At 40.4% G+C, this 25,229-nt stretch overlaps 2 protein-coding genes across 5 annotated transcripts in view; one reads left to right on the forward strand and one right to left on the reverse strand.

Moving 5' to 3' along the window:
* TCEA1 (transcription elongation factor A1) overlaps window positions 1-17,947 on the forward strand; it is a 32,547-nt gene extending 14,600 nt beyond the window's left edge. Inside the window, exons 4-10 of the mRNA XM_036830864.1 lie at window positions 3,333-3,420; window positions 5,942-6,087; window positions 7,225-7,281; window positions 8,938-9,092; window positions 11,702-11,848; window positions 14,635-14,706; window positions 16,403-17,947. Coding sequence (XP_036686759.1) covers window positions 3,333-3,420; window positions 5,942-6,087; window positions 7,225-7,281; window positions 8,938-9,092; window positions 11,702-11,848; window positions 14,635-14,706; window positions 16,403-16,411 — 674 coding nt within the window. The 3' untranslated portion in view covers window positions 16,412-17,947. The remainder of the gene's footprint in view (window positions 1-3,332; window positions 3,421-5,941; window positions 6,088-7,224; window positions 7,282-8,937; window positions 9,093-11,701; window positions 11,849-14,634; window positions 14,707-16,402) is intronic.
* Window positions 17,948-24,351: 6,404 nt separating this feature from the next.
* The window catches only part of RGS20 (regulator of G protein signaling 20), an 86,632-nt gene continuing 85,754 nt past the window's right edge, over window positions 24,352-25,229 (reverse strand). For all 4 annotated transcript variants that reach the window (XM_036830868.1, XM_036830865.1, XM_036830867.1 and 1 more), the window contains one exon: window positions 24,352-25,146. In XM_036830868.1, coding sequence (XP_036686763.1) covers window positions 24,958-25,146 — 189 coding nt within the window. In that variant the 3' untranslated portion in view covers window positions 24,352-24,957. The remainder of the gene's footprint in view (window positions 25,147-25,229) is intronic.

Below are 25,229 nucleotides of genomic sequence, written 5' to 3' on the forward strand. Positions count from 1 at the left end.
TAGGAGTTCTGTGGCGGTCACTTTAAGACCCTGAAACCGTCTTGCTCCCCATGGGACCTTCCCCCCCCCCGCCCCCCTGCCCCGTTTAGTACCCACTGATTGTGGCCAAAACCGCCCTTTACAGTGACAGTTGCAAAGTTATGATTTTCTAGCTTTTCTACTTCTTCAGTATTTATATATCATCATTCTATAAGAAAGAACCCTCCTTTTACCTCCCAGTTCTTTTTCTATTATTAGTGTGGGCACGTGGATTCTTATTCTATATAATGGATTATAATCCATTACTGCTCATATTTATTTTGGTATTTACACTGTCCCAGCTTTGACCCGTGGGCACCCCTTCAGACTGTCTTCTGTGTCCCTTTGACAAGCTCCCTTCAGTTGTGTGTGTTTTTTTTTTTTTTATCTCTTTCTTACACTCTGGCATCACAAAATATGTTGGACTTATCTAACTCAGCCCTGGAATGAGCCATTTCCCTAGCAGTTATCAGCCTTATATGGAAGAGAAAATAGAAAAAGTGAAGCTTTTAAAATTTCATAGACAGCAATAGTAATAATAAAAGACTTATTACTTACAAGAGCTTGGAAATTAGGAACCAAAAATTGTAAAGCCTATAAAATTTAGAAAGTCTAATCTTAAGAAAACTAATGTAATATATGATCCTGTATTGGATTCCTAACCAGAAAGAAACATTGCTATAAAGATCATTATTGGGATAATTGGCAGAATTTTATAAGGTCGGTGGGTAGGTAAACAATCTTGTATCATTGCTGGATCTACTTACGGTGATTATATACATGAATTTCTTTATTCTTAGGGAATTCATAGTGAAGTATTTAGGGATAAGGGAGCATAGTATCTGCTACTCATTTTCAGATGGTTCAAAAGAGATGTCTTTGTGCACACAGTGGTGCGTGTGAGTGTGTATGTGTTTGCACATGCGTGTGTATGTACGTGGCAGGGGGTGGAGGATGAATGAGCGAGGAAGGAAGCGTGCCAAAATGTTAACAGTCGGTGGGGGGGGCGGTCTGAGTAAAGCTGTTTGTAATGTTCTTATAACATCTGTGCAACTGTCAAGTTCTTTCCGAATAAAAAGCTTTTTAAAGAAGGCTGATCTTTAAAGACAGACTGAAACTCTGTATTTCATTTAAATTTTAAATTAATTCCACATTCTAAAGTAAGTAAAATTAGCAACAGAAAGTTGATTAAGGACCATATATGTACATTTTTATTTCTGGAAAGAATGGTTTACGTTTTGTGGGAGAAAAGAGTGGACATTGCAGTTATGTTCATTTAATCTTAAAGAAGTTTTACTCTTGTATACTTACTGGAGGTATCTAATATCAGTACAAGTTCTTCTTTAAAAATGTTATTTATCCTAAAAGATTTACATGTTCATTAAATAAAATTTGGAGAGTTGGAGGAGGGAAAAATCATCCTTATTAAATCTCTCTCTAAATACAACTGTCAGTTAATATCTTGTATTTCTCTTTTTCCTCCTGGTGCATGAATTTTGCTTCAACTATAATTTTACTTATGCTATGTATACTTATTTATATTGTCTTTTTAGTGAAATTTTTTTGTATTTTTCCATCATCGTAGCTCATTTTTATTGGCTTCAGAATAATCTACTGGGTGATGAATATCTCTCTGTTTAAAGCTTTTTCTTTAGATTGTTAGCTAGATTTCTGGAAGATCTATTACTGCTTCTAGGTGGCACAGTTTTGAATACTTAAGATGTGCCAAGCATTGACCTGTATTAGTGCATTTAGTTCTCCTGACGATCCGGTGCGCTCAGTGCTATTGTAACCCGCATTTGGTGATGAGGCAGTGGAGGCACTGAGAGATGAGGCACCTTGTGCGCAGTTGGATTGGTGGTGAGTCGCCAGGGTGGGATGTGATCTGCCGACAGTCTGAGCCCAGAGCTGGAGCACTTCCCCGGGGTTCTGCCGTATTACCCACGGCACTCTGTTCATGACTGGTCATACCTCTACTGCCCTGCCTTCTCAGAGGACTGCCCCAGTACACACTGCGCTAGAGCTGCTTTACTGCTCCCCCATCACTGGACCCCTGTTAGACAGTATCGCCTGGTTATATCACCTCTCCGAAGCTTTCTACCTGTTACTTTGGGAATACGTCTTAGTCCTTGCTATATTCTGTAATGTCATTATTGATCTTTGTTTTCTGCCTCACAATACTGTAGCGTCTTTAGGCCTTCCAGGGGAATTATAGAATAAAGGGGGCAATAAAATTGGTGTGTGAGAACTGACGTGTGTCATAGGGACTTGAATTGTGTTTCAGGTTTGGTCACCCTAACATTTACAAGTGAAGTTCTAGAATTGTGATTGGGACCATTCTCGGTCAGTCAGCGTCATCCAGGTTGATGTATTAGGTCATCTGGTGACACTCATGCCTCACCGCCAGAGATTTGGATGGCATGGTTTGGGATGGGAGCTTGAGCATGAGGACAGGCTTAGAGTTGCCTCGGTGGTCCTGCCACACAGTTGAATGTTTGTTCTTCTGTATCCTGTACAGAAGAGGGATGTGGAGAATGGAATTATTTATGTAGCTCTTATTTATGTAGCTCATGTAGGGGTCAAAATGTAGATCAAAGTGGGTTACACAGTAGATCCAAACATTTTCTGAACCTAGTAGCTTCAAGGCTGTTTTGGTTGATTTAAACATGAATGTTTCTTTTCAGTGCTGAACTATTGCCTTGACCCCACCTATTTTACGTACTTTATTTCCCCATGTCTAATTGCTCACTTCCTGAAGTCTTAAAGCTTTTGCTTTATTAGTATTAATAATCTGTATTAGTTTACAGATTATTTAAGGTAGAGGAGGTGCTGGGTAGGCCTAACTAATAACCCTGAGGTATATTCTTTGAAAATGTTATTTGTTTACTATCCCTGAAATATTTATTTGTATTTTGAGTACCACCTCAAACTTTGACTTCATGAAAAATTATCAAAACGATATTGCTGTATATGCTTTGCACTTTCAGTTTTTTAAACGACAGTGCTAATGTTTTTCATATTCTTTCCTTCCCTTGTTCTGAATACTTTTCTCCCTTTTATGTTACCACTGGCGTATGAATTTATGGTTCCCCCCAAATGAAGGAGTTTATTTGGGAATGCCGGCTGAGCACCCATGTGCATGTGCTAATAGAATAGTTTGCATAAACTTCATTTACTTGTTAAAAACTTAGGGTTTTAGCGGGGGTTGTTTTGGTTGCATAAATAGCTTGATAACATGTAGCAGTCCCATGTTTTGTTTTGTCTTGTTTTGTTTAAACAAGTGCTGACAACTCAGGAATTTCATAAATTTTCAGATGGACCATCAACAGATAAAGACTCTGAAGAAAAGAAAAAAGATACTGCAGTTACATCACAGAATAGCCCTGAAGCAAGAGAAGAAAGGTATTTCACTTTATGGAAACTCATTTATGTTGAAAATCATAGTTTTATTACACTGTCACTTCCTCCATGGTCTTATGATCCATGTCTGTACTCCTCTTTCTTTTTTCCAGTCACACGGAATCAGTATAAATGTATATAGCCAAATATCTAAGGTTTCTTATAAGATTTCTTGGAAATTTAAAAGAGAGTTAGAAGATACTACGTAAAAGAGAAATGATTTACATTGCACTTGGCAAGTGTAGTTGGATGGGCCCTGGGGTGGCACTGGGAGAGCTGGGAGTGGGGGGACTGACTAGGTGGTGCCAGCCAGTGTTGTAGCAGGCCCTCCAGGTGACTCTGGCGCACGCACACTTTAGGCCGCCGGCTTTAACTTCATTTGCTTCTCAGTATTTTCCCCAGGCTGGTAACGCGTTCCTCATGTTTTGTTAGTCAGCAGAGTGATTAATACCCCTACGCTGTGTGTTATGTGTAAGTGCTAACTAACTTGATGCTAAAAAAGGTAAGCTAAAGATAGGGTTGGACACCAGTTGTTAATAAAGTTCATTCAGTTCTTTCCAACTATTTTGAGATGATTTTGGGCTTGTAGAAAGTGGTACGAATAGTGCAGAGAACTCCCAAATTGCCCCAGTGATATTTATATATGTATACGCATATGTGTGTATAAATGAATACACACACGAGTTTTATTTTGAACCAGACAAGAATAATTTACAGACATTATGCCCTTTACACCCCTACATGCTAAATACATCAATGTGTCTTTTCTAAGAACAAGGACATTTTCTCACAGATAGCCACAATACAGATATCAATATCTGAACATTAACATAAATCTGATACTTTTTCCTAATCTGCAGGCCTTATTCATATTTTAGCATGTGTCCCAATAATATCTTTTGTTGCAAAGGAAAAAGAATTTTCCAAAATATCATCTTGGGTCACATTGCATTTAGTTATCATATCTGGCTCCTTTAATCTAGAGTAATTCTTCAGTCTGTCATTGTCTTTCATGACCTTGATGTTTTTGAAAAGTACAGGCCATAATTTATGGATTTTTTAACACATGCTTTCAGCTGTGTTACATTCAAAGTAATGAATGATTTAATGCCTTGAATATAATATATAAAGGTACAGACAAATATTTTAAATAGTGAAGGAGGAGTGAGTTCTTAGTATATTTTCATCAGTTTTAACTGATTGAAGTTTAGGGATAGAGCCTTTCTACAAGAGCATAGGGTTATTTTGTGCGAAGTCTGCCAAGGTAAGTGATTGGTATTTCCATACACACACACACACTCACTCATTCAAACAGTGAAGAAAAAGTGTAAAATATTGAAGAAGTGAGTCTGAGGTATCATCTAAAGGAAGATAGAAGGTTAGATCTAAGTGAGTTGCAGGTGAGAAGGGTTTTACGCCTTGGTGTAAGGATTTAAGGAGAAAGTGGTGCGGTTAGCTGCTTAGAACGTCAGAAGTGGTGCCAGAGGTAGTGACGTGAGGGAAGAGAAGGCCCTTCGTCCTCCTGGCAGCTCCCAGGGGCCACGGGCACAGAGTGAGCTCGTCCTTGAAGGAGCCGAGAGTGGCGTTTTTAAACAGGGCGTGTTCATCGGTGTGCGCTGGAGGCTGGGTACTGTGCCCCGGGGCACAGAGAGGAGTGAACTGAGTGAATGCTCACCTTTGCTCGTGAGAAGCTCGGGCTGGCGGCGGGAGGCACAGACCTGTGTGTAGACGGCGCTCTGGGAGACGGGCAGCAGGACTCAGGAGGCCTGCCTGCACCGCGGCCGCCCTGCCCGCGTGGGCTGTCTGCGAGCACGGCCGCTTACATCCGTGGGGTGAAGGGCTGGCTTCGTCTGGAAAGGTTTGTGGCAGAAATCTGCACTGGGATAAAGTTAACTGAAACCAGTCAGAAAGGTATTTTGCTAAGAATCTAATGTAAGAAGTTAATCAGAAGTAGTGGAAATGATTAGGTTGACTGGAAAAATTGCCCAACTGTCCTGATTGAATTGATGTTTCTGGGGAGAAATTAAGAGACGTTGTATTTTCACAACTACTTCTCACTACACGTGGTTTTTATCCCGAAAGGGGTGTTGTACGTGTAAACCGCACTGGTTGTCTAATTGCAACAGGGTTTTTCAAGCATTTTCCCCTATGTGTTTGGTGGAGAGCGGTCATATTCTCTGGTGCCATCCCCTTACCCCTCTCATAACCAGGATCCTTGCTTTGCAGTTGTTGTATTGAGCTGTAATGTGTATTTTCTGTATGAAAAATATTGTTTAATGTTTAAAAGGATGATCAAGGTTAAAAAAGTAAAAGGACATGAGATTTGTGTCATCTTTATTAAAATTTTAACTTCTTTTTAATCTATATGCAGGCAATTTTTTTTTCATGTAAGAGTCACTGAAATACTGTTTCATTTATTTATGCCCCAAATTTTTGTTTTTAGAGAGTGATAGTAACGATGTTCACTTTAAGAGAGTTTTCCTGACTTCTTTTTGGTGTGTGTGTGCGTGTACGTGTACTTCAGTAGCTCCAGTGGCAACGTAAGCAGCAGAAAGGATGAGACAAATGCCCGAGACACTTATGTTTCATCTTTTCCTCGGGCACCAAGCACTTCTGATTCTGTGCGGTTAAAGTGTAGGGAGATGCTCGCCGCGGCTCTCCGAACGGGAGGTGAGTTTTGCGTACGCCTCGTGAGTTTCGGCGGTCAGTCCTTTGACCACTGCCACTGCTGCCCTGTCCGCCTCCTTGTGTCTGTCCTCCCGGTGGGATCCTGATGACAGCTGCTCGCCACTGCCCAGCTCAGGGAGGGCTTGCTGTGAGGGGGTTACTGGTGGCAGAGCGGAGGGCGCACGCTGGGCCTCTGCTTATTACTGTGTATTTCTGAGAAATGGGTTCCTTCTAATATGTGGATGTTTCCCCTGATCTGTAGTAATTTAAGCTTTTCTTCGCAGTCTTTTTTCTCCTCACGTTTAATCTGCAAACTAAGTACTCTATCCTCAAGATTGGGAGTTAACAATACTGTATTTGGGTCCCATTGTTAAATGTTAGTATGACATATAGTAAGTTTTATATTCATAATTTCATTTCCTACTTTTTTTTTAAGTGGAAAAGAGATCTTGAGTTATATATGGGAGCTTTAATTTAATTTGGAGGTACTCATTCTTATGTAAAATTTTGCTTTTAAAAGTTTCATGTATAGAAATATTTATCCTCCTATACAAATTCATCCTTTCTCTTTTCTACTGTACTGAACCACAGTTAGTATGACCTAGTTTTCTCCTTACTCTGCCCTTTCTACTCTGATTCCTTTACTGTCTCTTTATATATTTTTTCTTTTTCTTCCTAGTTTCTTTTTATTTCCTTCTATCCCTTTGAATATTTGCATAGGAGTCTTCTGATTATGTCCGTATATGTGACTGGCAGATGAAATGAATGGTTTCTTGGCATTGAAGCCTGAGTCACAGGAGACAAGACAGTTCTTTATAACTTTCTCTCCTCTCTGCTGGAGCAGCCAGAATTTATGGAGTTGTGAAGTGAGGAATTGCCTGCTAGATGCATTACTTCCCCGCCTCTGAGGGATAAGGAGCCATCCATGCAGGAGCCCTTTGGACATTAGGTGAAGCCAGAGGAGGAACATAGTGGGTAGTAGAGAGACAAGATTCCAGTGAAGCTAAACTGAAAGGATTCTTTGTGCAGGGCAAGTGGGGTTGAAGAAATAGGAATACAGTTTAATTGACCCTGTATTGAGATTTTCTTTTAATGTGTTATAATCACTTTTTCATGACAATTCTCTGTGCCTGTGTTTAGATGACTACATCGCTATTGGAGCTGATGAGGAAGAATTAGGATCTCAAATCGAGGAAGATATCCTTTGCGTGTATATTCATAATTGTTTTAAGAAATCCGCTAGATTATTTTTTCTTTCTGTAAAGAATTCAAAGTTTTATTCTTCAGTTTCTATCTTGACTGTTTTGTTGGGAAAGGGGAGGGCCGTCCATGTCATTTTATTCTTCTTGTTTTCCTGTCATTCAAAAGTAAAACACATAGTACTGATAGTATTTTTATTTTTCTGCCTTGCAGATTGAGAACGTAGCATCTCAATTGAAGTGCAGAAGGGCATGGAAAACACACATGCTAGTAAATGGGAAGTAGGGTTTCATCTTTGGGGGTTCTCAGCAAAGCGTGTACAATCTCCTGAGCTCATTATCCTGGACAGGAGTGTGTTCATGCTGGGGGCCTTGGGAAGGGCTCTGGGAAAGGGAGGGGTCTTGCACGTGGGTCCGGAGAACAGGGAACATCTAGGTGACAGTGTGACTGCGGGACTGTCCTGGTTGAGGAAATGGCCTTGTTAGAAAGGGAGCTGCTCTGGAGCTGGGCCCCTGCTGTCGCCTGTTCTCTTGAGAAAACCACCTGCTAAACTAGCTTCTTGCTGAGCCAAGGAGGAAATGATCCCTCAGGGCTACTGTGAAAGGTTTTCTCTCAGAAGGCCCTCCAGGGAGCTGTGTAGACTTTTTTTTTTTTTTTTTTTTTTTGATTTTATTTTATTTTTTTAATAAATTTATTTATTTGTTTGTTTTTATTTTTGGCTGTGTTGGGTCTTTGTTGCAGTGCACAGGCTTTTCATTGCGGTGGCTTCTCTTGTTGCGGAGCACGGGCTCTAGGTGCGTGGGCTTCAGTAGTTGTGGCTCGCGGGCTCCAGAGCACAGGCTCAGTAGTTGTGGCGCACGGGCTTAGTTGCTCCGCGACATGTGGGATCTTCCCGGGCCAGGGATCGAACCCGTGTCCCCTGACTTGGCAGGCGGATTCTTAACCACTGCGCCGCCAGGGAAGCCCTTATTTTTTTAAATTTATTTATTTTTGACTGCGTTGGGTCTTTGTTGCTGCGTGCGGGCTTTCTCTAGTTGCAGCAAGCAGGGGCTACTCTTCATTGCGGTGCACGGGCTTCTCATTGCAATGGCTTCTCTTGCTGCGGAGCACGGGCTCTAGGCACACGGGCTTCAGCAGTTGTGGCACGTGGGCTCAGTAGTTGTGGCTCGCGGGCTTAGTTGCTCCACGGCATGTGGGATCTTCCTGGGCCAGGGATCGAACCCGTGTCCCCTGACTTGGCAGGCGGATTCTTAACCACTGTGCCACCAGGGAAGTCCCTGTGTAGTCTTTTTGAGACTTTGAGGATCCTTGGTAGAATGCAGATTTGGGCAAGGGAAAGCATGTGTAAGTTCAAGCTCTTATTCTCAAGTTTTCTCACTCAGATTGCATATCTGAGTTACATTTTGAAACCCTTTTACTTTGTGTCTTGCTTGGCATTAAACATTGAGAAAGTATTGCTCATTCATAGCATAAAAGTATGATCACTATTTTTTGCCAGTTACAGATCAAGAAATCAGGCAGAAACAGTGCCTTGTTAACTTAATCTAAATTGGAAACACTGCTTAGAACTTTCAGGAATTCTTATTGTGGCAGAATAGGAAAAAGTTATCTTATCTTTATAACTTAACCTTTTTTTCCTTAACGGCCTAGTACCTATCTATCAAGAAATAAGGAATACGGACATGAAATACAAAAATAGAGTACGAAGTAGGATATCAAATCTTAAGGATGCTAAGAATCCAAATTTAAGGAAAAATGTGCTGTGTGGGAATATTCCTCCTGACTTATTTGCTAGAATGACGGCAGAGGTGAGTATATTTGTACATTTCTATGACGGTATTCCATGATATCAAGTGTAAAGTCTATGTAAATCATAAAGTACTATATAAATACTACATATTAATAAATTGTTATTAGCTATTCTAATATACTTATATATACAGTATACCAGACAAATACTTAAGGTGACTGAATCTGTTGGCATCAGTACTTTGTCCCTTTCAGAACTGTGCCGTGATCTTTGGGTGATTGCCTTAATAAATTATTGTCTAAAAACAAAAGGGTTTTTTACTTATTGTAGATTCATGTAGAATCAAAGAGTCGAATCTCTAATTGCAAACAGACTTTGTAACCTCTAAGCTCTTTTCATGGTTAAATACTAAAAAGTTGGTGATATCTTATTGACTATTCCTTATATTTATTTAGAAAATGATGGAGAAAATGGAATTCATTGTCTGCTATTTATATTTGTAGCTGTTCATAGATAATAGCTGCAGTGTGTCTGCAGTCTCACTATCTGACTAAGCATCCAAGACAGTGAATTTCTTTCTGTATAGCTAATAAAAATTGTTATATTTTTAAAATTCATTTTTTAAAACCTCATTAAAATAATTTAAAACTTTCACAAAGTAGAGAACAAACTATAGTGAAATCCTATATATCCATCACCCAAGCTTCAAGTATTTTAAATAATTAGTCACCTTCTTCATCTATCCCTTTTTTTGTTTTCTTTCTTTTCCCCTGAATTATTATTATTACTATTACTTTTTTAGAAATGACATCCAGGATTTATTTATTTATTTATTTATTTTAATAATTTTATTTATTTTTGGCTATGTTGGGTCTTCGTTTCTGCGCGCGGGCTTTCTCTAGTTGTGGAGAGCAGGGGCTACTCTTCATTGCGGTGCGCGGGCTTTTCATTGCTGTGGCTTCTCTTGCTGCAGAGCACAGGCTCTAGGCACGCAGGCTTCAGTAGTTGCAGCACGTGGGCTCAGTGGTTGTGGCTCATGGGCTCTAGAGCACAGGCTCAGTAGTTGTGGCGCATGGGCTTAGTTGCTCCGTGGCATGTGGGATCTTCCTGGACCAGGGCTCGAACCTGTGTCCCCTGCATTGGCAGGTGGATTCTCAACCACTGCGCCACCAGGGAAGCCCTCCCTTGAATTATTTTCAAGCAAATTCCAGACATTATATCCTTTTACCTTTCTATCCTTGGGAGATATCTTTAAAAATATGGTATTTTTCTTATGTAACTACATTGTCATTATGACATTTAACAAATCTAATGATAATTCCTTGGTATATCTAATACCTATTTCATGTTTGTATTATGTTCCTGATTGTACATTTATTCTGTATCAGGATCCAAAGTCTAGATGTTACCTTAAGTTCGGTCTCTTAAGATTTTGTGTGTACATATTTAAATCTAAAGCAGTTTCTTCTCCTGCTCCTGCCCCTTTTTTTCATAACATTGACCTGTTGAAGAATCCAGTTTATCTCTTCTATATCTCACAGTATGAATTGCCTGTTTCTTCCTCATGATGTTATTTAACTTTTCTGTCCCCTTTATTTTCTATGAACTGGAAGCTAGTTCTATAGGCTTGGTTACATGCAAGTTTAACTTTTCCTGCATAAATTCTTCATCGGTGGTCCTTCTTATTTCATATTGCATCACATCAGGAGACACATACCTTGTTGCTCTAAGGGTGCGGAAATTGATCAGGGGTTGGTGTACTGACAGTCTGATCCCTCTGTTGTAAAGTTCTGCATCAGCCTTTCATCTATGTGTTCATCCACTGAATTGGTGATTTCATTAGGAGTTGCAAAATAGAGATTTCTAAGATTGTGTCATTCCTTTCACATTTATTAGCTAGATTTCTTTGATAAGCACTTTCCCTGAGTCGAAGGCTCTTGGTTACACTGTTGGTAAGAACAGGAAAGGCAGGGTAAATGTGTAGTTCTTTCCTTTTGGTTAACAGTTATCAGAAGGAGGAGTTGGCGCCCTACTAACTCAGTGGGGGCTTTTGTTGCCGTTTTTACAAGCGTTTGTGCTCTCCTTTTTTAAGTGTCATCACAGACTTGTGACTTCTTATTTATCCAGTGGGGATTGGTCTTTTCAGTAATTCATATTGTTGGCTGAAGAAATCATCCCCTCTGGCCAGTGGGAGCTCCTGCATGTAGCTCCTCTGTCCGTGTGACTCACTCACAGTAGTCAGGTAGTTTCCGCACTTTCTGGCACAAGATGACTCTGACTTATCTTGTGCTTTTCTTGACTCAAAACTGGAACCAGACATTCCTCCAGAGGCCTCTGGTTCCTTTTTCGGTAGTGGGCGGGGGGGTGCAGTAGTAGAGACCATAGTCTGGATCCTAGAGGTGCTCATTGCTACAGGCTTACATTGTTTATAAGCCTTTGAACAGTAATTAAATCCAGTTTTCACATGCAGACTTATAAGTGTTTGAAAAAATTTTAAGAGTAAGCGAACTCTTATGAGTTCTTTGAGGAAAAATATTAATTTTTCACTTTTAAAACTTTAAAAGTTGATTTTGATCCTGTTAGTATTAAACTAAGGGAGCGTAAAAGGCATTCCGTATATGTATAGACGATGCCGGTAACTGAGCGGTATCGCCACCTTCCGAGCAGGAGATGGCCAGTGACGAGCTCAAAGAGATGCGGAAAAACTTGACCAGAGAGGCCATCAGAGAGCACCAGATGGCCAAGACAGGCGGGACCCAGACGGACTTGTTCACCTGTGGCAAGTGCAAGAAGAAGAGCTGCACCTACACACAGGTTTGTGCCGGTTTCTACAGTCTTATTTTCGTGCTAAGGATGCTTGCAGCTCCTATTTCAAAACAAGTAGTAAAGATAATTACCAGTGTTTTGATATTGTTTGAGAGGAGATATCTCTTAAGTATAACAATGCATTCTTTTTTTTTTTAGAAATTCACGTTCTTTTATTTATTTATTTATGGTTGTGTTGGGTCTTCGTTTCTGCGCGAGGGCTCTCTCCAGTTGCGGCAAGCGGGGGCCACTCCTCATCGCGGTGCGCGTGCCTCTCACTATCGCGGCCTCTCCCGTTGCGGAGCACAGGCTCCAGACGCGCAGGCTCAGTAGTTGTGGCTCACGGGCCTAGTTGCTCCGTGGCATGTGGGATCCTCCCAGACCAGGGCTCGAACCCGTGTCCCCTGCATTGGCAGGCAGATTCTCAGCCACTGCGCCACCAGGGAAGCCCCAACAATGCATTCTTAATACTAGCAGATTCCAGTTAATTGAAAATAAGTTGAAATAGTTATACTTCCATAGAAATTGTTACTGTGAAAGCTGTACAAACTGAAATTGATTAAATATTATAGAGTTTAATAAAATGGCCATGTTTTTTCTCTAAGAGCTAATAAGCAGTTGATTATTGGTTAGTATATAAACAGGCTACAATTCTTTTTATTTGGCACGATCATGTAATTTAGGGAAAGTTCTTTGCTCTTCCTCACTCGGAGCCTGGGTACTTTTAGGTTAACTGGTTTCCAGATATTTATTCCTTTTTTGCAACATATTGATGGCTTTTATCTTCATATATGATGTGACTGACTTTCCTTTTTGTTCTTGAACCGCTGAAAAGAGCCGCGTTATAGTTGTTTTGATTGTATGTGCATATGTGACAAAATTTTTTCTCGCTGTCATTAATTTCATTTGCTAACTAGGCTGTTTGTGCTATGTCTGTAATCCGCTAAATTCAAAATGTTCCCTTTAAAGAACAACTAATTGTTTCAGGTCACTAGAGAGACTTAGGGGGTTGAATTTTTTGATTGACAGAAAATTAAGCACTTTATAAAAATAATGTTTAGTTTATTTGTTATTCTGTAAGTATACCTACTTATAGAAAATTTTGAAAATACAGAAAAGTATGAACAAGAAATTTAAAGTCACTCATTAATCTGCCATCCAGAGAGGACAATGATCTGTATTTTGGTGCTTGTAGTATTTTGTGGATTTTTAAAAAACCTAGTTGCAGCTAAATACTGTAAACCATTTTATATACTTTTCCTCACTTTGTGTAAGCATTTTCCTTTGTTTGTTTTTTTAAACCTTTATAAACATCTTAATAGCTGTGTATAATATTCCATCAGGGATAGACTCTAACTTATCTCATTATTTCCCTGTTGGATGTTTAGGTTGTTTCCAGTGTTTGTGTTATTATAAAATTATACTCTTCAAACATCCTTGTACACAGATCTCCCCTCCCAACTTTATTGAAAAATAATTGACCAATATAATTGTATATATTTAAAGTGTACAATATGATGCTTTGATATACATATACATCATGGAATGCTTACCAAGATCAAGATAATTAACACATCTATCACCTCACATTTTCATTCTTTTTTTTTTTGGTGAGAATGCTTAAGATCTATGCTAACAGTAGTCCCCATGCTGTATGTTAGATCCTCAGAACTTATTCTTCTTATAACTGAAAGTTTATACCCTTTGATCTACATCTTCCCATGTCCTCCCATCTATTCTGTTTCTGTGAACTCAGCTTTTTTTTTTTTTTTTAAGACGCCACATATAAGTGATATCATACAGTATTTGTCTCTCTCTGTTTGGCATGTTTCATTTAGCATAATGCCTTCCAGGTTCATCCATGTTGTCTCAAATGGCAGGATTTCCTTCTTTTTTATGGCTGAATAATACTCCATCGTGTATATATGCCATTTTTTCTTCATCCATTTATCTGTTGAAGGACATTTAGGTTGTTTCCATGTCTTGGCTATTGTGAATAATTCTGCAGAGAACATGTGTGCAGATAATCTCTTTGATATACTGATTTCATTTCCTTCAGATGTGTACCAAGATGCAGAATTGCTAGATAGTCTGGTAGCTCTGTTTTTAATTTTTTGAGGAACCTCCACACCATTTTCCACAGCAGCCACACCAACTTACATTCTCACCAACAGTGCACAAGGGTTCCCTTTTCTCCACACCCTTGACAACACTTGCTTTTTCTTGTCTTTTTGATAATAGCCATTCTAACAGGTGTGAGGTGATATTTTCTTGTGGTGCTAATTTGCATTTCCCCAATGATTAGTGATGTTGAGCTGCACACAGATCTTTGTGTTTCTAATTACCATCTTATGATAGATCAGATATCAAGCTCCTAGGTCACAGAAGATGGGTATTTAAGGCTCTTGTTGCTGCCTAACTTAGAAAGGTTGTGGCAGTTTATATTTGTCATAATGAAATATTTGTAATTTTTACATCCTTGCTAATTTGTAAGAGAAAATTGATATGTCTTTTAATTAACATTTCTGTGCTTCTTAGTTATGATGAAAAATTTTCATATTTATTCGCCATTTATCAGTAGTATAATGTGTGACTTTAGATGAACAGATAAAAGATGAAAAGACAAGGAAGGACTTAGAAAAATGAAGTTTGGAAATGTGTGTTTGTTTGACATTATTTTGCTTATCTGAGCTTGTTTCGGGCTCTTATACATTTTACTGTGGTACCGTTCTTAATTAGGTTGGACTTGTTGTAGTATTGTGAAAAGTAGTATTTTTCACCTGACTTTGCCACAGGTCCAAACACGGAGTGCTGATGAACCGATGACAACGTTTGTTGTCTGCAACGAGTGTGGAAACCGGTGGAAGGTACGCGCCTCCTGGGGTCCCCGTCTCACCTGTTTACGTGGGGTGGTTCTCCATGGGCTGGTCTCTCCGGGTCTGCTTCGGGGGCCGCCTGGATGTCCCGGTGCGTGCACGTGCTCACACTGCCCAGTGCTGGGGAAGGCCGTGGCTGCAGTCTGTCGTGGAACGTACTGTTTGCTGCCCTACTAGAAATAAAGAGGTTGACTTAATTTGCCAACCTTCATGTCGTCTTGTTGCAGAAATGACAGGATTGAATCTTAAATGTGCATTACAGTGTCACAGTCCTGTATATACTATATCCATTCAGTTGCTTCCACTCTTGTTCTTCCGGAAAACCTGTACAAGTGTATGGCTTGTCTTCATAGATTTTGGTTCTGGAAAAACTACTCTACCTTGCTGAAATCCAGCCCGATGGTTTTAGTGTTTATTTTAGGAAATCCAGATGAGCACCGCTGTGGTTTCGTAGGCTTTCCACTAAGCCTTCCTTTGTACGGTCTGTGTTCTCTTGAATTAGCCCCACACAGGCAAGTTGTATTATTTGAATGATTCATTCTTGAGTGATTTTTGTGAGCCACAGAGATATAATTTAAAATTGGGAGAAGAATTACACATCATACCTGAGACAGAGTTGGGGATACTAGGAGTGTGTGATTGGGGGGGCTCACACGGTAGGAAGATACTCCCTGGAGCCAAACAGGCTTTGAACTGCTTTGCCACTTAGCGTTACCGAACTGTGATGTTCTCATGACCCACGTTACAGGGTGTGGTGAGTGGTAGAAATAATATATTTAAAGTGTCTGGTCATTGTTGGTGCTCCAAAAATGCTGGCTACTTTTATTAGCTTTTGTGAAATTTGTATAAGATTCTTTTCTTTTTTAAGTTATACTTACATTAGACTTTTTAGTCTAGTGCTTATTTTGAATTATTCATATAGGTTAAAGCATTTTCTGAAAATCAGAAGTGAATTAAAAGGCAGACAATGGGAGAATATCCTTCTCGAGTATAGTGTGAGACTTTGGCTCTCGGCACTCTTTCCGGGCTTGAGGACAGTACACATTTTATTACAAAGATTCGTTCTGGGCCGGGAGATTAATGGTACTGAGAGTGTCTTCATGGCTTGAAACAGTGTCTCCCTTCCTGAGTTGGCAGGTTTTTTAATTGGTCTAAGAGAGGGATGTTCATTTTTTTTCAGTCCTGTTGGGCAAATCTGGCTTTTCCAGAGCGCTCTTGGACTTGTTTACATGATGCATCGTGATGATGAAGGTGATGATGAGGATGAGGAGGAGGAGGACTGGGTATATTGTAGTTTGTATTGAATGCAGGCAATTTGCTGCTTAAGTGCTGACGTAGTTCCTGTTGGATTTAAGAAAATTCAATTTAATGTAGAAAGCTGATGCCTACAGTGGCTTACTCTAGAAGTTTAAATTTGGAATTAATTTTTTTAACCTGAAATTAAGGAGAGAGGTACTTAAGAAAATATTTTATACTGTTTCTTTATATATGTATTCCTAGTAATTCTAAGTTGGAAGAGCCAAACACTTAATATAGGTGACTATTCATGTCTGGAAAACACAGCATCTTTTTTAAAAATGCCTCTTTCTTTAGCAATTTAAGGTGTATGCTGTGTTAAATGTGGGAAGGGGTACACCCCATTGTCTGTATTTAAAGGTCTCACAAAATATTTCTTCTTTTTTGACAGTTCTGTTGAGTTGGAAGAATTGGCAAAACGTCTGGACCATTAAGAAAATGGATTTTGTAATTAGCTTTAAGACTAGGCCAACCAACTAGTTTGCAAATCAGATTTTTAAAGTAACATATATCCCTTGGGTTAGTCTCTGTTTTTGACATAGGATCCCTTCCTTAAAGGCCTTCTGTAGTTTCAGAGCAGTAAGGAGACCACATAATAATTGTATGGTATCTGTTTCAAAACTTTTTTTTTCCATTTTTATAAGTAAGTTGATATTAAACTTTTGGCAGTTTATTTTTACCTTTTTTTTTCCTTCTTAAAGGAAAATGTACCTTAACTTTTTTACAATCTGAAACATACACAGTAAAAATGGTATTCTTCTCAGTTAATACACAAATGGAAATTACATTTTTTTCCTATATTGGCATGTACCTGCAAATATTAAAAGAGGAGAAGAGGTAATATAATTATAAGTTTATCAAACATGGTGTGTATTCAGATAATACTTGACCAGCTTATCTAAATTGTACATAATATTTCAACTAGCATATGAAATTGATTTTAATTATTATGTTCACAAGTCTGGGATAATTAGTTATTATTTTGCATTTGTAACTAACTGTGATCCTCATTTCTTGTAATTTCTTGTACATGTTTATTACTTGTTTGTAATAGATTTTACTTTTGGAAACATGACTTGACTTTGTTGAAATCAGTTTGGTTTGTTGTTTATTTACCTGTTTGACTTTGTAGTGTATTTTACTTTTGCAGAACACTGTTGTAGTTTAGTAGGCTTTTCCTAAATCCCAGCTCAGGCAAAGAATGAAAACTTTTGACTGTTTTTTCCTTTCGTAGGAAGACATACTGGGAAGAAAATGTTAGCATTTTAGGATAGTGTTGTTCTTACAAACAGTTCATGACTTAACTTTGATTTGGAAATCTGTGCTGACCAAGGACTTTAAGGTTTATATAAATCATTAACGCTGTGGCCTTTCCGTATGGACACTAATGGAGCACATTTCTGTCCTGACTCTCTTTCTGTCACACAAGAATGAGGTTGTGGAACAGACTAATACTTGGGCTGTAACGCAGCTGATTTGCAGGAAGGACCTTACAGTTAAGTGTGTGCCATCTGTTTTGTTAGGAATAAGAAAAAATGATTTTCGCACTTGGTCTAGCACATCTTAAGGCCACTGTTAACAACGTCCACGTTTCATTGTGCTCCGTCTGTGCCCTCAAACCTCTATAGGAAGATCTGAGTACCTGCTTTGCACTCCCCTTCGCTCCCTCTTCTCCACTGCTTACTGCAGGTCAGTTTGATGTAATAGAGAAAACAACATCTAAAAGTCCATGTTCAGACCCCACATAGAGGAATTGGCCCACTGGTACCATCCCACCTCTACTTTGTCAGGTCACAGAGTAACCTTTTATCATTTGAAAAATAACGTGCATTTTTGAAAGAATGAATTTAATAAGAATAAAATTAAAATAGTCCCACTTTTAAATTAAGTGATCCATTTTTAAATTTGTTAATAAAGTTTCTTGTTATTAAACATGTATCACATTTTGTCATTTCTATTTAGATATTGATGCTTGCTTTACTTTTTGTTTAAAAAGTTCTACTTTCCCAACTATTAAGGTGATTTTAAAGTCCAGTTTTAATTAAGTGATGGCTGCCTGGTTGTTAAGTATTAAGGGACTAGTACTGAGCAGTAGTACAGAGCACGTTTGTCTTCTTTCCTGGACCCCTGGTGAGGGATGCAGGCTGGTTCTGAGCAGAGCACGTGAGTGCATCCCTTGTGTGCACTTAACGTAATATGAGAGACCAAATAGTGAATCTTATATTGGAAAATGCCAGCCAGTTATAAAGTAACTGGAAGTGAATGTTCTCAAGGGTAATATTTGCTAACGTCTATTTCCAGGACAAAGTCACTGTGTAAATGAACATATACAGGAAGTAAGTTAGAAAGGTGTAGTGCCAGTTAATGAAGCACTGTCCCAGGAAAGCAGAATATCGCCACCTTGGCTTTCCTGCTCACCTGAGGGTGATGAGCATTGGTATGAACGTTGAGAAGCCATGGCAGGAGTTCTGAAATGCTTACATACACGCAGACGTCAAATCTGTCCTCACAGATGGAAGAATGTTTAAAGTATTTAACGAGACTAGACGTTGACAGTGATTGTCTACAGGTCAGAGTGATATTCGGGGATTTGAGTTGAATTATGAAAATAAAAACTAGAGTTAAAGTCATGAGATTTAATGAGTTTTCATCAACAGTTCGTCTTTCCTGCCCCCGGCGGGCCCCACCTCCATCCCATTTAGCTGGAGCAAATTAGCTGTTTGAGAAGAATTGAATATCCCACTGGGAAATGTAATGTGAATAGGCACTGACATAAAATCCACATACTTCTGTAAGCTTCAAAAATAAGCAGAGTGTCAATACCAACATTGAAGATGCTACCTCATAGCGAGTAGGACAGAGTTACTGCCTGATGAGTTCCTAGGTAGTAATGGAAGAATTAGGCTGAAGGAAGCTTGTAAGTGCAGTCAGTCCAGAGCAGTAGACAAGTGTGCTCGGAAGTCTCCCCATGCGGCTGTGCTGTGGCCAATAGCTGTAACTCAGGGAAGGTGGAGTCCATACGTTTTTATGGGAAACTTGTTCACTGCTGTATTTAGCCCCTCGAAGAATGGATGTCACATAGGAGGTGCGTGTGAAGTAGTTTTTCTCGGTTTGTGTTACATTTCTTGACCGTGTGGGAGCTGGGACCTGAAGACTGTTCCACGATTGAGGACCTGTGGGAGGAGGGTAGGTAAATAGTGTTGGCGATGCTCTAGACTCCAGCTCCAGAGGAAGCAGTAACAAGCTCGAGTCTCGGGAGTTTTCTTTCGGTACTGAAGTTCTGCAAAGTGATGCGACAGTTTTATTATTAATTAAAAAAGTGTTCGGATCGGACCTGTGCACTCTGGTACTTGTTCATCCAAGTGGGGGATGGAAATGAGAGCACAGGTGACTGCCTCCAATGACTTGTTCTGCTTCCTCTCACCAGCGCTATACAAAGACAGCTCATTATGACTATTTTTTCCTTAGTGGCCCTAACTGCAGAGAGGAACAGCATTTCATGTGTGATGTGCCCTACAGCCCGGTTAAATTAGCCCAAGTGTTTTCATAATTGGAAGGCTGAGCTGCTTTGACATAAAAAGGCTTTTTCACTCTTATATGTGGTTTACAGTGTGTATCCAAGTTATTTTTGTAATAATGCCATTGGAAAGTATAGCTGATAATAAAAAGGCAAAATTGTGAGAATACTGGCAAGGGAGGGCATAACTGTATCTTTTGATTTTTTGGCACTAGTTCCCAAACATCTTTTCTGATTCATTTAGGGGACACCTGGCCTCCATGTGACCCTGGTGGGTCTGTCATTCAGTGTCCCACCCCACCCCATGCTCCTTTCCTGGGGTTACTTTATGAAAGATGGGAGAAGCACTGTTTTTCCTGGACGAGCTAAGCCAGCAGGAGCTGCCCCTGGGGCTCCCTGTGCCATTTGACCCAGAGTGTGCAGAGACCCCTCTGTGTGATGAGTCTGGGGGAGGCTGAGATGGGGAGAAGGTCTGGGTCCAGCCACGTGGGTGTTGGAACTACCCTGGACTTCCTGCTAATGAAAGCCAGTCAGTTTCCTTTGTGTTTAAATTAGTTGTAGATTTCTGTAACAAGCAACGGAAAAAAGATGGTTTCATCCAAAATTGTTTTGGATGAATATTTAAGTAAATGTATGATTCTAAATGAAAGTACTGATAACAACATCAAAACCTATGGGAACACTACTAAGATTTCCAGTTAACTGCAGAAGCATTTTTGATCCAGAAGGAGCATTAAAGTCACAGTTCAGTATCAGGCTGATTCATCTCGGGATTGTTTCACTGATGGGTCCATCCCTGCCCCCTTAATAATTGCAGTCTTCATCCTCTTTTTTAAATTCATATTTAAAAACATATCCATAAGATCAAATGCTCATTAATCCTCTCTCTGTTAAAAACTTTAAAAATTGAGGTATACAGTTGACCCTTGAACAACCCGGGTGTGAACTGCCTGGGTCCACTTATTTGTGGATTTTTTGATACGTACTGTGGTGCCATAGGACCCACGGTTGGTTAAATCCACAGATGCAGAACCTAGGATATGAGGGCCAACTAAAATTCTGTGCAGATTTTTAACCTGGTGGAGGGTTGGCTCCCCTAACCCCCCATGTAGTTCAAGGGTCAGCTGTAATTGACATATAACACTATTAGTTTTAGGTGTACAACATAATGATTTGACCTATGTGTATATTGCAAGGTGATTGTCACAATATATCCATCACCACATCTAGTTTATGATTTTTTAATTAATTTGGTTGTGCTGGGTCAGTTGCAGCAGGCGGGCTCCTTAGTTTCAGCTCGTGGGCTCCTTAGTTGCGGCATGCGTGTGGGATCTAGTTCCCTGAGCAGGGATGGAACCCAGGGCCCCTGCATTGGGAGCGTGGAATCTTAACCACTGTGCCACCAGGGAAGTCTAGTTTACAATGTTTTTTCTTGTGATGAGAACTTTTAAGACCTGCTCCCTTAGCAGCTTTCAAATATACAGTACAGTATTTTTTTAAATAGATCTTTATTGGAGTATAATTGCTTCACAATACTGTGTTAGTTTCTGTTGCACAACAAAGCGATAAGTGTTGTTATCTATAGTCACCATACTGTTAATTTAAAAAACTTTTTGTGTTTTTTAAGTAATTATTTTTTTATTCGGACTTCCCATTCTGAGGCTAATCAAGTTTTAACTGCTAGTTTTCTTATAGTTAATATTTTGATTATTCGCCTTTCCAGAACGTTCCACTGGGACAGTTAATTCAAGTGGATGGATTATAATGTCAAGGCCACAATTTCATCCCCTATGAGATTAAGCTGGCATTACTCAGGAAAAACCCTGTTTGATGACTGCTGTACTTTAGATGATTCAAAATTGAAATTTTTTGATTACACATGTCAGGAAAGAAGCTTAATGGTTTAGCTCCAAATTTGGTAACTAACAGGAAAAAAAAAAAAACAAACCTGACTGACTTGTGTAAGACAGTATCATCTTTATATATGAAGAATGATTTTTTTTTAATGTTTATTTTGTCATGTTCAATGAGAAAACTGGCCTCCTGAGCCTTTGTGAGTTCTAAAAACAGAGAGGCCTGCTGGACGGCTACTCAAATACCACCCCGGGAAACTGGCTGGATTACCTTCGTCTTCTATGTCGAAGTCGTGAACTAGAGAAAATGATCTCCCTGGCTCTGTAGGTTTCTCTGTTACGTCGGTGTGTGTGTACGTGCTCATACCGGGCTATCTAGTCCTCTTTTCCTTGGAAATGGGCCCTGCGTAGTGGTTAAGAGCGTGGGCTTCTGGTCTGCTCAGGTTCAAACGCAGCTGCCATGTACCAGCTGTGAGACTGACCAAGTACTTCACCCCTCTCTCTGCTCATTTGTAAAGATGAGCATCCTACCGTAGAGGGTTGTAAGGACTAAACAATAATTTACAGCAATAAGACTTTGGACCAGTATCCAGTTCCATCGGTGAGAGGACTCTTCTTGGGAATGGCCATTATTAACGTTATAAATGGACACACATTATACATACCCTGCAGTTCGCTGTTTTAGCTTAGAACACTCCCTGCCAGTGCATGGAGGTGTATGCCAGCCACCTCCGCCGTAGGGCAAGCAGTCTGCGGGTATATACCATTCCCTTGAAAACCTATTCCCCTGTGGGTAGATTTTGATGTTTTGTCGGGTGGATTCAGCTACTGGGCGTGTGCATGCAGAATGATATTGCCAGATTGCTTTCCAGAAAGTCAGACCAGTTCACCCACCTGCCAACAGCGTAGGAACGCCCATTGCCTGACACCTTGCTAATGCTGGATATGAGCTATCTTTGTGACTTTCGCAAACCTAGGGGGAAACGGTAACCACTGTCATCTCGTTGTTCTGAGTTCACATGATTATCATTTTGTGTATGTTGTGTTCCTATTTTCTTGTTCTCTAGCCAGTTGATTTTTTCCATTAATGGTTTATATTGTGTTTTTCCTTTTCTGTCTATAGAGTTGTCTAATTTGTAGACACTCCTAATACATTCTGCATAGTAATCTTGAGTGTGTTTTATAGCATAATATTTGTGTTTTCATTCTTTTGTGTTTTTATGTTGTACAGAATTTAAATTTTTACATAATCCAATCTCAGTGTTTCTTTTATGATTTCTAGATTTTACGTTTTGCTTAGATGCTTTCCATCTGAAGTTACAAAAATATTGCCTACATTTTCTTCCAGTGTTCTTATAATGTTCTTTTAGACCTTTAAACCATGTGGAATTTACATTTGTTTCTATACATTTTTTCCAAATGGCGAGCCATCCATCCGAACAAGATCAGCCTGTCAGATTTTACATAAAATTTCTTTAAACCTTGGAGTTGCATTGAAGGGGAGTCCAAAGAAGCTTCCAGTGTGGGAAGAAGTCAAGGGGGATGGAATCTAAGAGCCGAGTCTAGGCAGCACCCACTCCGGGGGCTGCTGCGTCCCCAGAGGCACCCCCCGGCTCTCCCTGCACCGGTATGGGGACGAGGAGCTCCTCTAACTGTCCCTCGGGAGCGCTGGCTCCTCTGTCCACCTGGCAGGGATGTGCCCTCAGCCCTGCTCAGGCTGTAACCCTCCAGCCAGTCCCTGTGTTGACAAATCCCCCGTCAATACTCCAGCCTAAAGCCTGGGCCCCCGGCTCCAGCTCCTCCTCCACATCTTTTACATCTCCACTTACCTCCTGCTTGACAGGCCGGAACTGGACCGTTTGGGGTTTGCTCCAAGTACCAATGCCTTCCCTACACCTCCGCCCCCCACACACACTCTTCTTGTTCTGTAGGCTGTAGCTCTGGTGTCACCTCCGCCCCCAAAGCTTCCCGTAGCCTCCAGGGCTTCCAGAGCTCAGCTCTTCTCTGGATGGGTACTCCCCACTGCTATCGCCACTGCCCCACACGCCTGTCATCCTTACTCGGATGTAAACAGCTGGAGGGCAGCGTTGATGCCTTGATCCCAGTGACGTCCTCTTTGTCTAAGGAAGACAATGGGGCCCTAGAACATGGAGTCAGAATTAAGATGCAGACTCTGATACAGAGGATGGATAAACAGCAAGGTCGTGCACGGCACAGGGAACTCTATTCAGTATCCTGGGATAAACCGTAACGGAAAAGAACAGGAAAAAGAATCTATATACGTATAACTGAATCACTTTGCTGTACAGCAGAAATTAACCCAACATCATTGTAAATCAACTACTTCAATAAAATTTAAAAAAAAATAGAAGCACACGAGGCGTTGACGCCTTGAAAAGGGGGAAAGAGCACCTTCTCTGGGACTGGGCTGGGAAGGTGGGCATTGACCTCGACCCACGCGGATTTATAGGTCACGTGAGAAGGTACAGGGTTAGCGGCATGATTTTCACAGTAAAGGGGGAGGTGAGGTGTTTTGCTGAGAATGAGGATGAGGGCTTAGGGTTGAAGAGTATAAGGAAGGAGTCATCAGGCTGAAGGGCCAGGGAGGGAGGTGGCCAAGAGGAGGGCCGTCCCATTAGGGCCTCGTGTAAATCACGTTCCAACCCACTACTCAGACTATTCCGGATTCTGGATGCCTTTCTTTCCCATTCATCCTAGTGACGGGTTTCTTCAGGACGGTTTAGGCCTACAAACCCATATTTTTACCTGTGAGCCATGAAGTTATCCTATTCACCTGTGATAAAAATAGTGGGATCTAAAAAGAAAATCCTAGTCTGGGAGCTAGAAGAGAATCTTGCGTGTGTCCCCACTTACTTAATCTTATATTTCCCAAATAGTGACATGTGAAAAAAAGATTGAGATAAAACTCTTGTGCTTTATTTTTTTAGAGTGAAAATGCCCATATTTCTTTCAATAGTAAAAATGGAGATATGCTTATTTGAACGTTTTGTGATGAACACCACCTACATGAAAATTCATTCTTCAGGTTGGCAGATTCTGGTAATAAAGGTAACTTTTCAACAAAAGCATTTTCTAAGCAGTACGTCTCTTATCAAACATTTGAGGCTGATCCACTTCAGAGCCCAGGGCTTTACATTAACCATGTAAGATACACACGCACATGATACGCATCTACGTACATGTATCCTAAGATAAAGTAGAATACCAGTTTTACAGGTAGCGGTCACATCTTTATAAAACGGGAATTTGGGTCCTGTTCCCATGGATGTACACGCTGCAGGCAGTGTGGTGTCTTCTTGTGTATCCTTTGTCACTGAGAACGTGCTACTGTCATTGTAAGTGTAAATATACTACCTTTCTACACAGCCGTACCCCATTTTTCCCAAAAGTATCACAAAAGGTGGCCGCAATGTACTTGGTGAATATACAGCCTTCTGCAGAATATAAAAATAACCCGAGCATGACCCAGCAGAAGACACTACTGCCTCTAAATCCCCTGTCCTACACGGAGTCCACGAGTTCTTTGTTTTATTAATAATAAATATTTTGAACATCCTAGGCTTCCACTGCTTTCTCAGATAAGGAGCGAAGCAGGTCTTTGTAGAGAGCAGAGTTCATGAACCGGGGGTACGAGTCCCTGTGCATCAAGGTGTAGATCTGCAGCTGGGCGTCGTCGAAGATGTGCGGGGATGGCTCGGCCATGCTTCTGTTGATGGTCTCCCTCACGCGGGAGTCCAGGCTGACCTGCCGGCGGGGACACATGGGGCTGCGTCAGACAAGGGCCTCTTCGGACATACACCCCAACTCCCATACCTTGTTTGGTGTTT

Source organism: Balaenoptera musculus, chromosome 17, assembly GCF_009873245.2.
Source record: "Balaenoptera musculus isolate JJ_BM4_2016_0621 chromosome 17, mBalMus1.pri.v3, whole genome shotgun sequence".
Classification (NCBI taxonomy): domain Eukaryota; kingdom Metazoa; phylum Chordata; class Mammalia; order Artiodactyla; family Balaenopteridae; genus Balaenoptera; species Balaenoptera musculus.